The sequence below is a fragment of the Lampris incognitus genome, chromosome 15 (assembly GCF_029633865.1).
Source record: "Lampris incognitus isolate fLamInc1 chromosome 15, fLamInc1.hap2, whole genome shotgun sequence".
Taxonomy (NCBI): Eukaryota; Metazoa; Chordata; class Actinopteri; order Lampriformes; family Lampridae; genus Lampris; species Lampris incognitus.
Genome location: NC_079225.1, coordinates 7,707,776 through 7,724,663, shown reverse-complemented (window position 1 = coordinate 7,724,663; position 16,888 = coordinate 7,707,776). Strand labels below are relative to the sequence as shown.

Here is a 16,888-nt window from a genome sequence, read left to right as displayed (position 1 = left end):
GTAGCAAGTCACAACCAGTGGAGCACCCAAGACACTGATGCCCATGTTGCCCTGGCGCTCGAAGGGAATGCGCTGCAGGTATTGCTCGGCCTTATGCCGTCAGAACAGCAGGATTACGAGACACTGGCCGCTGCTTTGGTCAACGGGTCTCTACTGACAGCATGCGAGACCGACTGGCCCGCCGGCGCCGCCAAGAGGGCGGGACCCTGGGAACGGACGTGCGCTTCTTTGCACGTCGTTGCTACCCCACCTTTGATCAAGCAGCTCGTGACGAGTTAGCCCTGAGTGCCTTCATCCAGGGGCTCACCCCAGAGAGGTTGAAGGAGCACCTCCGCATCACGGCACCTACAGCCTTCAAGACTGCATTGGAAGAGGCAGAGTGGGTGGAGGCTGTGATGGCCCCACACAACCAACCAAGACCCCGAGTGCGTCAGGCTGAGGTCCACGCAGATGAAGGAGACGTCGAAAGAGGGGTCGTCTGCCAGGCTCGTCCGTCACCACGCCGAAAGCAACCAGGCCGACGCCAACCACCCTTCAGACCTTGGTCGCCTCGTGATCCATGCTACCGCTGTGGAGAAGCGAGGCACAAGGCCCGTGACTGCCCTGCCCCTGCACCACGACGCCGTAGCACTCCCCAGTCGGAAAACTAGAATGGGGTGGCACCGCGGGGAGACTGCTACCCAGCCGACCGACCATATCCCCCATTAAGAACTCTTCCCAGATCGGCAGAGTGGGCCACGCACACGGTCTCTCTCTTTGTTGCTCCATTGGTGGACACCGCTGCTGGGCCCTTGTGGACACAGGGTCCACCATCTCCATTGTGCGTCCAGGGGTGCTGCCAGAGACAGAGTGGAGGCCCACCACTGTAAAATCAGAACTGTGACTGGGGAACTAACCAGCATGCTGGGGAAGAGAGCACTGCAGGTGCGGGCAGGGAAAGTTGCAGCCACCCACAAGTTTTGGTTGGCTGAAATCCAAGACCCTTGCATCATCGGGCTGGACTTGCTGACTCGCTGGGGGGCTCTGGTCGATGTGTCGAGTAATGCCATTCACCTCGGCACAGAGACCCTAGTAACTCCTTCTGGTACTGTATTCCAAATCACTTATTCAATAAAACTGGAGGATTGAAATGTCTACTCAGATCTGACTACAATATTGATAAACTTCCTGTTTCATTATCAGACTTCCATAAACAGATGCTGGTGTATTGGAGAATGTTGTATGTACATAACTTTTCACCCCACACCACTGGACTTTGGAATAATAGATATACACTCACTGGCCACTTTATTAGGTACACCTTGCTAGTACCGGGTTGGACCCCCTTTTGCCTTCAGAACTGCCTTAATCCTTCGTGGCATAGATTCAACAAGGTACTGGAAATATTCCTCAGAGAGTTTGGTCCATATTGACATGATAGCATCACGCAGTTGCTGCAGATTTGTCGGCTGCACATCCATGATGCGAATCTCCGGTCCACCACATCCCAAAGGTGCTCTATTGGATTGAGATCTGGTGACTGTGGAGGCCATTTGAGTACAGTGAACTCATTGTCATGTTCAGGAAACCAGTCTGAGATGATTCGAGCTTTATGACATGGCGCGTTATCCTGCTGGAAGTAGCCATCAGAAGATGGGAACACTGTGGTCATAAAGGGATGGACATGGTCAGCAACAATACTCAGGTAGGCTGTGGCGTTGACACGATGCTCAATTGGTACTAAGGGGCCCAAAGTGTGCCAAGAAAATATCCCCCACACCATTACACCACCACCACCAGCCTGAACCGTTGATACAAGGCAGGATGGATCCATGCTTTCATGTTGTTGATGCCAAATTCTGACCCTACCATCCGAATGTCGCAGCAGAGAACGAGACTCATCAGACCAGGCAACGTTTTTCCAATCTTCTATTATCCAATTTTGGTGAGCCTGTGCGAATTGTAGCCTCAGTTTCCTGTTCTTAGCTGACAGGAGTGGCACCCGGTGTGGTCTTCTGCTGCTGTAGCCCATCTGCCTCAAGGTTCGACGTGTTGTGCGTTCAGAGATGCTCTTCTGCATACCTCGGTTGTAATGAGTGGTTATTTGAGTTACTGTTGCCTTTCTATCAGCTCGGACCAGTCTGGCCATTCTCCTCTGACCTCTGGCATCAACAAGGCATTTTCGCCCACAGAACTGCCGCTCACTGGATATTTTCTCTTTTTCGGACCATTCTCTGTAAACCCTAGAGATGGTTGTGCGTGAAAATCCCAGTAGATCAGCAGTTTGTGAAATACTCAGACCAGCCCGTCTGGCACCAACAACCATGCCACGTTCAAAGTCACTTAAATCACCTTTCTTCCCCATTCTGATGCTCGGTTTGAACTGCAGCAGATCGTCTTGACCATGTCTACATGCCTAAATGCATTGAGTTGCTGCCATGTGATTGGCTGATTAGAAATTTGCGTTAACGAGCAGTTGGACAGGTGTGCCTAATAAAGTGGCCGGTGAGTGTATATTGTATCGGAACAAGTCTTTATTCTTTAGAGATTGGTATGAGGAAAATATATGGTCGATAGTTGATCTAATGGATCCTAGTGGTAAGTTATTAAATTATGAACAATTCCAGACAAAACATACTTTCAAGCCTTCCGAATCAGACTTTACTAAATTACATAAAGCACTCCCCAAAGAATTTGTATCTCTGATAAAAAAATATAATGACTCACCAACCTATACAGCCACGATTGGCCCCACTGTCAATTCAAGGGTTTCTAATCTTGGACAAAAAATGTGATAATCATTTTATTAGAAACTGTCTCACTGAAAACGTATTCCCTGAAAGACAAAACAAAAATGACATTTTACACAAATTTGATAAAAATAAATTGAGAACAATGTATCTAACATTTCCTACCCCCCCGCCCCCCGCCCCAAAGCGAAGGAAACACACTTCAAACTGATGAATAGCATATTATATCCCTCCAAAGAACTACTTGGATCACGGTTTGGTTTTGACGATAACGTATAAGTTCATTTTGTGAGAGTGACATAGAAACTAGGGACCATGTATTTCTCTCATGTGGTGTGATGTGGTGCTTGTGTTCTGGCTTGACGTTCACACATGGATCAAGCAAAGGATGTTGGCCTTCCCAACTTGGCTTTCTAGACACAATATAACATCTGGTAGGATTTTGCAAAACAAAAACGATGAACTCTGTTGTAATGTAATCCTCTGCTCAGCCAAATTCCTTATTCATAAAAGTAGATACTTTAAGTCGTCCCCCAAATGTGTTGTTTTTTAAATGAATGTAGATTATACTTGAAATCTTTAGAACTAACGAGCGATACAACAGCTCTACAGATGTATGAGGTGTTAAGACATTTCCCCCCTGAATCAGAAGGCCGGTATCCTTATTACTCCCCCCCCCCCTTGTATGATGGACTATGGTTCATTATTTCCACTTAGTGTGTATGTCATGTATTTAACTTGTTCTCGTGTGCACCCTTGTTTTCACAATACGTCACCGTGTACTTGTCACGTGACATGCACCCTCTACGCACGTGCTGACACACGCTGTGTAGACATGTCACCACACTGTCCCCCTTGGCGCTCTGCAGATATTATCCCTGGCTTCCGGGATGGCAGGTCTATTTGCCATGTTTGCTTTGTCATCAACTTCCTCCAAGAATCTGCACATGAACATGAACAATGTTCAGTAAACATGTATTTAAAAAGAAGAAAGTATACGTGTCGATGCTCGCGCCTGTGCGGCGCAGGCGCACTGCCGGCGGCCCGGGGAGTTGGGAATTCTCGCGCGACTTGCCGAACGGGCACGCGCTAGTGCAACGGAGTGGCTTATCGCCGCAAACGACGAGACGGGGCTGAAAGGTCGGTGGCTCGGTGGGTCTGTCTGTCGCTCTGTGGGTCTGTCGGTCGGTGGCCCGGTCTGTGGGTGGCGCACGACAGCGAGTAGCGCTCAGCAAGAAGAGCCAACGGTACGTTCGTGGATGTGGGACATTAGGCCGCGTAGCCGTGGACGTGACTGCCTTGCCTGCCTGACCGACTGACTAATCCCGGTCCAGCCCGTCCGGCGGGTGACGGCGGCGCGGCGGCGGCGGCGGCGCGGTCCGCCACGGCAAGCGGCGTGTGTGCGTGTGTGACGGCCAGGCCTCCGGACGCTCAGCCGAAACAAATGGTCGGTCGCTTCGCGTTAGGAGTCGACACTGTGTTTTGGGACCAAGCACCACTCCCGCAGGAGCAGAGTTATACTTGGCAAGACGCCGGGACCCAGAGTCCCGGCCGCTAGCTAGCTTAACTTAGCTTAGCATAGCTACCAGTCGCTGGACGGTGGAGTTTGGCTTAGTGAACGACTTCGCTCACCGCAGCTGTTTGCGTTACTGTCGCGCCGTCGGCGGCTCTGACGTCACCAGAACCACCAGGTATCCCGTCTCCGGATGATGGCGGGCTCGCTTCAGCCCAGCGTCGTTCCCTTTAATTACTACGTCACCAGCACAACTGACGCTTAACCACATCGGTATAATGGGTTTCCTAATAGCTTCACTAATGTGGCAGAACACATTTACTTACTTGGCGGAGTACATTTACTGACTTGGCAGAGTACATTTACTGATTTGGCAGGGTACATTTACTGATTTGGCAGAGTACATTTACTGATTTGGCAGAGTACATTTACTGATTTGGCAGAGTACATTTACTGATTTGGCGGAGTACATCTACTGATTTGGTAGAGTACATTTACTGGCTTGGCAGACTACATTTACTGATTTGGCAGAGTACATTTACTGATATGGTAGAGTAAATTTACTGATTTGGCAGAGTACATTTACTGATTTGGTAGAGTAAATTTACTGATTTGGCAGAGTACATTTACTTGGCAGAGTACATTTACTGACTTGGCAGAGTACATTTACTGATTTGGCAGAGTACATTTACTGATTTGGTAGAGTACATCTACTGATTTGGCGGAGTACATCTACTGATTTGGTAGAGTACATCTACTGATTTGGCAGAGTACATCTACTGATTTGGCAGAGTACATCTACTGATTTGGTAGAGTACATCTACTGATTTGGCGGAGTACATTTACTGATTTAGTAGAGTACATCTACTGATTTGGCGGAGTACATCTACTGATTTGGCAGAGTACATGTAGTGATTTGGTAGAGTACATCTACTGATTTGGCGGAGTACATGTGGTGATTTGGTAGAGTACATCTACTGATTTGGCGGAGTACATGTGGTGATTTGGCACACACTTTATCCAGAGCGACTTCCAAGAGAAACGCTAATGAGGAGATCATGTCAGTGTTATCAGCTGGCATCACAGTGTAGTGCTGTATGTTTGTGTAGCATCGTAACCGTGTTCATTCATTATTATTTATTGCGCTCGTAGTAATAACGCACAGCTCCAGAGAGAAACAAGCAATTCATGGTCACACACAACTCAGATTACACATTCCACGACTGAAAAGCAGCAGCAGGAGAAGAAAATCGTATTTCACCTGTCCCTGTTTCTTACTCAAACATAAATACACAACAGAACACATGGTCTGTCAGTCAGTTACTCAACAACTAATACTCACAGCAACATGGGAAATGGAAAAGAATCAAAAGCCATACACAGTAATTCACCATCAACGGGGGGGGGGGGAAGCCATTACCTGACGACGCCATCCTGTCTAATTATTCTTTCCTCGTACGTTTTCTCGAACTGAAAGATATTTATACAGCCCTTGAGGTCGTTCTCTGAAGAATTCCACAGCTTGACGCCACATGCTGACATACAGTATTGTACTCGGTAGTGAATGCTGTAGTCACTACAGAGTAACATATAGTCGAGAGTGCATGTTATGTCAAGTGGATTAGTGTAAGTGCGCGTCAGTGCGTCAAGACGCGGAGAACGGGAAAATCAACATAGGCTACTAATCAGATTTACATTTTCACTGTTTTAAGAGCATAAAATGTCAAGTGCAGGTAGGAGGAGGACCCAATGGTACACAGCGAACATACTGTGTTGGTGTTCGAATAAGTAAGGGCACAGTAGCAAAAGCTGATGCCGATAGTAGCATGAGTCCCGTTAGCTGCAGGGTGCCGGTGGAGACCATATAAAGATCACGTTTTCTGGTCTTTCCAAATTGTTTGGAATGAATATTTCTGATCTTGCCAGGGTCGTTTGAGAACTGTCACCCTTAAGCTCCACTACTTACTCATATGCAAGGCATAAATTGAGAATTTTAACCTTCTGCAATTTATTATTTCTCATTATTTCCATAAAGGAGACGCGTGTGCGCGTGCGTGGTGTTGGGAGTGAGTGGTTTGGTGCAGGGAAGGGCAAAATGATCCAGAAAGGGCCGGTGTGGGTGCAGGTCTTTGCTCCAACCAAGCAGTTACACGCCTGAGTCTACAAATCCAGGTCCTTAGACTATTGGTTGACTAATAGAATCAGGTGTGTATCTGCTTGGTTGGAACGAAGACCTGCACCCACAACGGCCCTTTCTGGATCATGTTGCCCATCCCTGATTGGGGTCATACAACAACAGGTGATGTCATGTTTTTATGTTCTACAGAATTATTGGCCAAGTCAAAATTTAGGATTATACACAAATTATGTAACATTTATACGCGGCGTGCATCTTACTTACTCCAAATATTTGACCTTACATTTAAAGCCATTTTATTTCATTGATGTTTTCGAGCTGTGGAGTAGTCACTGACTTGCCTTTTTACCCACAAGCAGGTTGATGCTTGCTGTCTACAGCAATTTGCTCAGAACTGTTTACTGAATGTGTTACCCAAGAGCCAGTAACTGATAGCCGTTAATGATGTTAAGTGTTCACTGGGTTATTTTGCACACAAATAATCAATATGTCACATGTTTCACTAAGTTTTTTGCCAGTAACGGATCATATCCATGCTCATGTTAGAGGATACCTATATTTTTCATTTCGTTGCAATCCCACCATGTGTGTCTTAGTTTCCACCAGGGCAGTTTATCTGTTGTTGTTGTTGATGTTGTTGTTGTTGTACTGTAATTATGATGCTTGGTGCACATGTAGACATCTAAAAAAGCACTGACCTGATTTAATTCTTAACTCTACACTGTGTCCAAGTGTTGGCAGGCAGCCACTGAAGGCGATGAACAGAAATTGCTTCAACTTAAATGTAGAAAACGTGGAACATGTCTTTTGGAATAACATTTTCAAACATCTTAGTTCAATAACAGGTAGATCCTTGGACGCCTCTGTGCAAAGTGTAGAGTCACAATGTCGCCTCAAGTGAAAACAAGTCGTTACAGGACGATTTCATTCATTACAACAAGTTATTAGAAATGCACATAAAGTTACATGTTAACTTCATCAGTTCAAAATGCACCAGTAATCGTCACATTGAAACAGAAATAGTCCATAATGTAGAGATTTATTTGTAGGCTGTAGCGCCACCTATCTTCCCATCAAGACCTGTCATCTCAGGCCTATTTAATGCATCATCATGTTGGTGGAAATCGGGATAAGGCTTCTGGGGGCAGCTACCAATATTTCAGGGCTTCCGGTGTAGCAGCTGGCTGCTCGCTTCTGTTTCCCAGGAAAACTTCCTCTTCCGTGCACCCGTCACTGTTACGGTCAGATTAACAACTTGAGACACAAGAAGTTGAGAGACAGCGTCTATGACGGGATTCTTTCAGAAGTAGTCGACACAAGTCGAATGTTTCTCCACACCATACACAAACATTGATACTTTTTGTACGTGTTTTAGGTCCAAACGACATTTTGGCCAATGCCTTCCACCTATTACGCTCCCCACATGGACTGTTTACCAACATGCAACCAAAGCATGTTCCTGTAGAAATCATCCCCGCCTACTTAAACGTGATTGGTCAGTACTACTCAGACTAAATCAAAAATGGAAACCAGCATGCTCCCGATACCAGAATCTTGTCCTGTGCCTACAGATTCTCTCTCTCTCTCTCTCTCTCTCTCTCTCTCGATAGATAGATAGATAGATAGATAGATAGATAGATAGATAGATAGATAGATAGATAGATAGATAGATAGATAGATATGTGTGTGTGTTATAGATATACACCGATCAGCCAAAAATTAAAACCACCTACCTGATATTGTATAGGTCCCTCTCATGGCGCCAAAACAGCCCTAACCCGTCAAGGAATGGACTCAACACGATCTCTGAAGGTGTCCCTTATTCTTGAAAATCGGTACCAGTATGCTGCTTCTCCACTCCTCAGGCATCCTCTCACTTTCCAAGATTGTGTTAAGCAATCTAGTTAAAAACCCCACTGCCATCTCTCCTAAACATCTCCATGCCTCCACAGGTATGTCATCAGGAAAAACTGCCTTTCCACTCGTCATCCTCTTCATAGCTGCCCTCACTTCCTCCTTGCTAATCCGCTGAACTTCCTGATTCACTATCCCCACATCATCCAACCTTCTCTCTCTCTCATTTTCTTCATTCATCCGCCCCTCAAAGTACTCCTTCCACCTTCTCAGCACACTCTCCTCACTTGTCAGCACATTTCCATCTCTATCTTTGATCGCCCTAACTTGCTGTACATCCTTCCCAGCTCGGTCCCTCTGTCTAGCCAATCGGTTCCTTAGTGTCCAACCTCTCATACAACTCACCATACGCCTTTTCCTTTGTCTTTGCCACTTCTCTTTTCGCTACATCTCGTTGTACTCCTGTCTACTTTCTTCATCTCTGACTATCCCACTTCTTTGCTAACCTCTTCCTCTGTATACTTTTCTGTACTTCCTCATTCCACCACCAAGTCTCCTTGTCTTCCTTCCTCTGTCCTGATGACACACCAAGTACCTTCCTAGCTGTCTCCCTCACTATTTCTGCAGTGCTTGCCCAGCCACCTGGCAACTCTTCACTACCACCCAGTGCCTGTCTTAACTCCTGCCTGAACTCCACACAACAGTCTTCCTTCTTCAACTTCCACCATTTGATCCTTGGCTCTGCCTTCACTCTCTTCCTCTTGTTGATCTCCAAAGTCATCCTACAGACCACCATCCGATGCTGCCTAGCTACGTTCTCCCCTATCACCACCTTGCAGTCTCCAATCCCTTTCAGATCGTTGCCCCTGCCTAAGGTATAGTCCACCTGTGTGCACCTTCCTCCATTCTTATACGTCACCCTGTGTTCCTCCCTCTTCTTGAAATATGTATTCACCACAGCCATTTCCATCCTTTTCACAAAATCCACCACCATCTGTCCTTCCACATTTCTCTTCTTGACACCATACCTGCCCATGACCACCTCATCACCTCTGTTCCCTTCACTAACATGCCCATTGAAGTCTGCTCCAGTCACCACTCTCTCTCCTCCTTGGGTACCCTCTCCACCACGTCATCCAACTCACTCCAGAATTCTTCATTCTCTTCAATTTCACACCCAACTTGCGGGGCATATGTGCTGATAACATTCATCCGTACGTCTTCAATTTCCAGCTTCATACTCATCACTCTATCTGACACTCTCTTCACCTCCAGCACACTTGACATAGCCAGCATTAACTTTTTCAGCAAACTGAGCTATAGTAGCTCTTCTGTGGGATCGGACCAGACGGGCTAGCCTTCACTCCGCATGCGCCATCAATGAGCCATGGGCGCCCATGACTCTGTCACTGGTTCACCGGTTGTCCTTCCTAACTGCTTTTTGTGTGTACTGACCACTGCATACTGGGAACATCCCATAAGACCTGCTGTTTTGGAGATGCTCTGACCCAGTCGTCTAGCCATCAAAGTCACTCAGATCCTTACGCTTGCCCATTTTTCCTGCTTCCAACACATCAACTTCAAGAACTGACTGTTCACTTGCTGCGTAATATATCCCATCTCTTGACAGGTGCCATTGTAACGAGATAATCGATGTTATTCACTTACCTGTCAGTGGTTTTAATGTTTTGGCTGACCTGTGTGTGTGGGGGGGGGGTCCTGTGGCTTAGATTACCGGCTCAGCCATCGCCTGGGTTAACAAGGTCCGCATTGGGGAACCAGGGAAACCTGTTGAGAAATCAAAAACACCAAATCTAATGACGCTGAACCACTACGGGATGGTTACCTAAGTAATCTCAGTTTAACCTAGAGTATGTGGCACAGCATGCATGGCAAAGGTACTGATATTCTGCATGGTTTCGGTTTCACTCCAGGTTTCTATTAGGTGGACCAGTGGCAGCCAAGTCTTCACAGGTTTCTCCAACACACACTACACAGGTGAGTTTCTCCAACACACACACACTACACAGGTGAGTTTCTCCAACACACACACCTGTTGACAATGAAAAATAACTGTGGGTTTAAACATGGCAGTTCTGTCAGTGTGGAGTCTAATTTTTAGGTCCAAGGAAGGTGAGGGCAAAGCATTGTTGTTCTATTGTTGTTGTATATTGCCTGAAATGTATTATTTAATGATTTGAACCCTTTGCATCGTATACTTCTTTTCCTTTCTCTGGATTTGGACAAGGCAGTGCTGACGGTTGCTCACCTGTTGTGTGTGGAATATGCCGGTTGTGGAATATAAATGAGATTATCTTGAAGGTCCCTAGACATGAAGAGCATCCTGTTTCCTCACAATGACTCTCATGTCGTGCTAATCCTCTCAGGCTGAGGTCAGGGTGGTGACATTCTGTTTATGACATGCACACAGCATCCCAGATAACACTTGATATTCTTATTTATGCTCTTATCTTGGGTACACATCACCTCATTTAGCTCACAAAACGCACTTGTGTGCGGAAAGCAGAATATTGAAATAGTCCTGTTAGAAAGGGAATGTAGTGTCTACTTGCAGCACCTAAACAACAAGGTACATGAGTTCTGAGAAAATCCATGAGCATTGTGTGGCTATTTGTGTGCCCTTGTGCAACACAGGAGGATGGCGGTGAATGTCTACTCCACGTCAATGACCATAGAGAACTTGAGTCGCCATGATATGTTGGCCTGGGTCAATGACTCTTTACAGCTCACCTACACCAAGATAGAACAGCTATGTTCAGGTGAAACCAGTACACGCAACACCATATATTTACACATTCATTATATTTTGAACAAACTTGTTCTTTTTTTATATTGAAGCTGTGTGTGAATGATTTCTTTTTTCTTCAAGGCGCTGCGTATTGTCAGTTCATGGACATGCTGTTTCCAGGGTGCATCTTGTTGAAGAAAGTCAAGTTCAATGCTCGCCTGGAACATGAATTCATCCACAATTTTAAAGTCTTACAGGCAGCCTTCAAGAGAATGAATGTGGATAAGGTAAAGACACACACACACAAACACAAATGGAGAGTATGGTAGATCGTTGTCTTTACATCTTATTTAACATAAATTATGACCAGGTCTCGAACTCGTGTTACTTAAGACTGGACAATGACTCATGGGAAGCATTTCAATTCAATTCAATTCAATTTTATTGTCATTAAAAACAATGTGCAGGCACATGTTAAAAATGAAATGAGGGCTGTGGCTTCACCAAACAGTGCAAGACAGACACAGACAAACACAGCAAACATAGTATAAGATATACACACATGAAGACCAAAAGCTAAAATAAGTTAAAAAAGAGCTGGAGTACAAAATATTTAAAAATATCTACAGACATTCAGTGGGTAGCCAGGTTCAGGTGGGCAACAGCTTGTGGAAAGAAGCTGTTTTTGAGCCTGGTAGTGCGGGCTCTGAGGCTCCTGTAGCGCCTCCCAGAGCGCAGGGGGGAGAACAGTCCATGGTTGGGGTGGGTGGGATCTCTGCTGATGCTCAGACCCCTTCGAAGGCAGCGTTTGTGATAAATGTCTTTTATGGCTGGGAGCTGGGTACCGGTAATATGCTGGGCCGCCTTGACGATCCGCTGCAGAGCTTTCTGGTCTACTGAGGTGCAGCTGCCGTACCACACTGAGATGCAGATGGTCAGGATGCTCTCTATGGTGCAGTGGTAGAAGTTGGTGAGAATTTTGGGGGGTAGACGGGCGCTCCTCAGCCTCCTCAGGAAATGCAGGCGTTGTTGGGCCTTTTTCACAAGGGCCTGGGTGTTTAATGTCCACGAAAGGTCCTCGCTGATGTGGACTCCAAGGAATTTAAAGCTGGAAACACGCTCCACTTCCACCCCATTGATGTGTATGGGGGAGTGGCTGCAGCTTCTAGACCTCCTGAAGTCCACAATCAGCTCCTTTGTCTTCCTCACATTAAGGACAAGATTGTTGGTAGTACACCATGATGTGAGGTGCTCAATCTCGTCTCTGTAGGCCGTCTCGTCATTGTTGGTGATACGGCCAATGACTGTGGTGTCATCTGCAAACTTAACTATAACATTTGAAGGGTGAGTTGGCAGGCAGTCGTGGGTGAAGAGGGAGAAAAGGAGGGGGCTTAGAACACAGCCTTGAGGGGCACCTGTGCTGAGGGTCAGGGTGGAGGAGGAGTGGTCACCTAACCTAACAGACTGAGGTCTGTTGGTCAGGAAGTCCAGGATCCAGTTACAGAGGGAGGGGTTGAGGCCAAGGGAGAGGAGTTTGGTGGTTAGTTTGGCGGGGATGATAGTGTTGAAGGCAGAGCTGTAATCTATAAACAGCATCCGGGTGTATGTGTTGTTAAGTTCAAGGTGGGTCAGAGCAATGTGCAGGGCAGTGGCAATGGCATCCTCAGTAGACCTTTTGGGACGGTAGGCGAACTGATGTGGGTCGAACGTGGGGGGGATAATGTTTTTGATGTGAGCCAGAACCAGTCTTTCAAAGCACTTCATGGCAATGGGGGTGAGTGCTATGGGTCGGTAGTCATTCAGACATGTGGATGTTGGTTTCTTGGAGACAGGAACGATAGAGGTGGTCTTAAAGCATGCCGGGACTTTAGATTGGGACAGTGAGAGGTTAAATACAGGTGTGAAGACCTCAGCCAGCTGGTCGGCACATTCCCGGTAGACCCAACCCGGTATGCCGTCTGGTCCGGCAGCCCTCCGTGTGTTCACTCTGCGCAGTGATTCTCTGACCTCTGTGATTGATAGAGTGAGCACCCGGTTTTCTGGGTGGCTGGGGATTTTTGTGGCTGGGTCAGTATTGTCCTTGCCGAAGCGGGCATAGAAATGATTTAGCTTGTCTGGCAGGGAGGCATCATGGACAGCGGGACCGCGATTAGAGCTTTTGTAGTCTGTGATAGACTGAATGCCTTGCCACATTCACCGAGGATCAGAGTTATTGTGAAAGTGGTCCTCTATTCGTAGGGAATATTTATGTTTGGCTGTTCTGATGCCCTTTTTGAGGTTGGATCTGGCTGCGCTGTAGGCCTCACAGTTACCTGACTTGAACGCTGCATCCCCGGACTTTCAGCAGCTGCCGGACCTCACTGGTCATCCAGGGTTTCTGGTTTGGAAAGGTGTGGACTGATTTTTTTGTTGTGACACTCTCAGTGCAAAAGTTAATGTAGGCTAGTATGGCAGATGTCTGTTCATTAATGTCTATATGAGAGCCATGGGTAGCTGAATGTGCAAAAATACTCCAGTCTGTGTTGTCAAAACAGTCCTGGAGTTCAGAGACTGCTCCTACTGGCCCGACAGTGGTTGTCTTTACTGCTGGCTTGACCCGTTTTATCAGGGGTTTGTAGGCTGGGACCAGGAACAGGCAGAGGTGGTCAGAATGCCCCAGATGAGGGCAGGGAGTAGCTTTGTATGAGTCCTTGATGTTTGTATAGAGATGGTCCAGGGTGGTTTGTCCCCTAGTGGGGCAGGAGACATGCTGATGGAATTTGGGCAATACAGCCCTGAGGTTAGCCTGATTAAAGTCACCCCCTATGATAAAGGCATTGTCTGGGTGTTGGGTCTGTTGTCTGCTGATGGCACATTGTAGCTGCTTCAGTGCTACCTTAGCATTAGCATGTGGGGGGATGTATACAGCGGCGATGGTAATGGCTGTTAGCTCCCTGGGCAGGTAAAAAGGCCTGCACTGAATCATAAGCAGCTCCAGATCAGCAGAGCAATGCCTTTCAACCATCTTTATATTGTTGCACCAAGAGTTACTGACATAAATACTCAAACCTCCTCCACGGATCTTGCCGGAGTCCGCTGTCCTGTCGGCACGGAAGGCTGTGCGGCCCGCTAGCTCGCCTGCCGAGTCGCCATGTTGCTGCTGAGCCAAGTCTCCGTAAACATCAGCAGACAGCAGTTCTGCAGCCTTTTCTGAGAGGACAGCCTGAGTCTTATCTCGTCCATTTTGTTAGCTAACGACCGGACATTAGCCATGAAGATGCTGGGGAGGGACACTTTGAAGGGAGCGTTACTTAGCTTAGCATGTAGCCCGCCTCGCTTCCCCCGCTTTTGCTCACGTTGCCGACAGGGGGCAGCGTTTCCACTGCGAGGCCGGTGAGCGGATCATATGGATGGGGAAGTTGTCCGTGATGGTGGAGGGAAGTGAGTAATCCCTTCTGAGGTTTAAACGTTCCTGACGGTTGTAGAAGAGCGCAGGACCTACACTTGTAAGTAAACTTAAAACTAACGTATGAATAACAAAGAAAACACGACACTGAACAGGGAACCACAGTAGCCGCTGCGTCCAGCGCGCCGCCATCTTTATTGTCGTAAATAAAGACCAGACCACATTGAATTCATGCCTCTCTTACCATCAGTGCCGCTGAGTTGTCTGACTTAAGCATCTGACTTAAGGAGTGCCCTGTTTCACAGGAGCATTTGTATTTACACATGGAGCTGCTAGTTGAAGGGAAGACTGGAGTTTAAGAGCCTGTACCATTAATGAGGCTACCTACTAAGGATTTCACAAACTTGTTGACCTTTGTTCCTCTGAAACTGCAGAGGAACATTATTACCTTATTAGGAAGTGTATGGAAATGCGCTGAATTGCTTAAACTGCAGTTTCTAGGGTAAAGGTGTCATACCCCACTGACTTGCACTAACATAATGAACTAATGCAAAGAGATGGTGGCTAATTTATCCGTAAAAAAAACAAAACTCGGGTATGAAAATGTTGCATTGGTGTTTTTGTTGTACTCTATCCCCAAATGTGCAGAGCTGTGCCCCTGATGGTAGGTTCATGATCTTGCTGAAGGGGCACAGCTTGCTGACACAAGGGCTGAGTTCTGCTCCAAGTTAGCCCATTTCCTTCTCTGCTGCTCCTGCTGAAGAGTTCTCTGATGCTAAACAAGCAAGCTTTTCTTCTCTCAAGGGAACGACGCTGGTTCGAACTGAAACCTGGCCATATAAACAGGAAGTGAAACCATGGCGACCTTTCCTTGGATTGAAATTAGAAGACTTCCTTGGTCACTTCTGAAATAACAAATAAAATACTTGACTGTGACTTACTTTTTCACAGCTTGAATCTGCAGTTTCCACCTTTAAAGTAGTAAAGCTGCAAACTGATGTGAATATACAGCTATTTTACTTTATGTGCATATATGTATAAAATACATCCTTTTGTTTCGAGCATTGGATTGTAAGATAGACCTTATTGAGGAAGCTGGCATTTTTTGTTCAAGCTGGCTGTTTTTTAAGGTCTTGAATCCAAGCCCTCTGTTAAATGTAGTGTTAACTTATTCACTACACCATCCTGCTGCATGTAAAACCCCAAAAGTGGCTGGATACATGAATGATAGCTTAGACTTCTAAAAATTCTGAACTTTGCTTCAGTTAATGACACTTGAAAAAGTATGGCCAGAGTCGTGATTCTCCAGTTTCCTCTTCTCACCCGTCTCCAAATGTCACCATCTGTGAACTAATGACGTATTGCTCACAAGCTTATGTCTGAATCCCTAGGCCAGTGTTGTTCTGTTGTTCCAGGGTAACTGCTAACCAGGGGTTGTGTCTGTTTTCCATAAAACTACATTTAAGTGTATTTATATGTACAGAAGTTTTCTGATACCCCCCCCCCACACACACACACACACACTCTCTTTTGTCTCCCTCTGTCGTGCCTTCCATTTTCCATCTTCCATCTTCCTCATGTCTGTCTGTTTGTCTCCCGTAGATCATCCCTGTGGAGAAGTTAGTGAAGGGGAAGTTCCAGGATAACTTTGAGTTTGTCCAGTGGTTTAAGAAGTTCTTTGATGCCAACTACGACGGGAAGGAGTATGACCCTTTACAGACACGGCAGGGCCAAGAGGGAACACCTCTACCCAACCCAGGTACTTTATACACACACATGCACACACATACGAGCTGGCAAAGATATGCAGACATATTTTCACACATACTACATAACACACAAGCAAATGTGTGACCTCATACACGCCATCATTACACTGCCCTCACTTCCTTATGGAACTACCCCCCCCCTCCCCAACCCAGGTGAATCTATAATCCATAAACCCAAAGGATCCATCCGCTCAGGTAACATCCATTCCATTGTGTGTGACTATGTGTGTGAATGCCCTTAGTGTCATACGCATTTCATGTTGCCTCTGACAGATCTGTTGCCCCCCATGGGGCATGGCGTTCTGTTTGCTGGAGGGAACACCTACTGAAGGATTCTCTCTCTCACTCACTCACTCACTGTCCTATGTGTATACATATTAGGGGTCGACCGATATGCTTGTTTGTTTGTTTGTTTGTTTGTTTTCCAGAGCCGATACCGATTATTGTGAAGTTGTGGAGGCCGATGGCCGATATTCATTTGCAGTACATGTGAAAAATGATGTGCCAAAATTTACAGCAACACAAACCCTAACACGAGGCTGCCTTTAGATATATGTTTAATTTAATGTTTAAATATGTTTAATTGAATTTTGTGTAAAACAGAAAATATTTGAATAAAATAAAGTGCATGATGTTCAAGACACTAGATAACAGTGTGAGTGGAAATATTTTTTAAATAAAAAATAAATAGCTTCCAAAACATAAAAATGGAAGGAATTAAACTGCATGGACGGCAGGAAGTAAACTTTGAT

The 16,888-nt window shown here is 46.2% G+C and overlaps 1 protein-coding gene across 1 annotated transcript in view; it reads left to right on the top strand.

The window, feature by feature from the left end:
- Window positions 1-3,810: 3,810 nt before the first annotated feature.
- Window positions 3,811-16,888, top strand: part of mapre3b (microtubule-associated protein, RP/EB family, member 3b) — a 28,308-nt gene continuing 15,230 nt past the window's right edge. Inside the window, exons 1-5 of the mRNA XM_056294493.1 lie at window positions 3,811-3,976; window positions 10,168-10,231; window positions 10,889-11,013; window positions 11,124-11,269; window positions 15,970-16,126. Coding sequence (XP_056150468.1) covers window positions 10,893-11,013; window positions 11,124-11,269; window positions 15,970-16,126 — 424 coding nt within the window. The 5' untranslated portion in view covers window positions 3,811-3,976; window positions 10,168-10,231; window positions 10,889-10,892. The remainder of the gene's footprint in view (window positions 3,977-10,167; window positions 10,232-10,888; window positions 11,014-11,123; window positions 11,270-15,969; window positions 16,127-16,888) is intronic.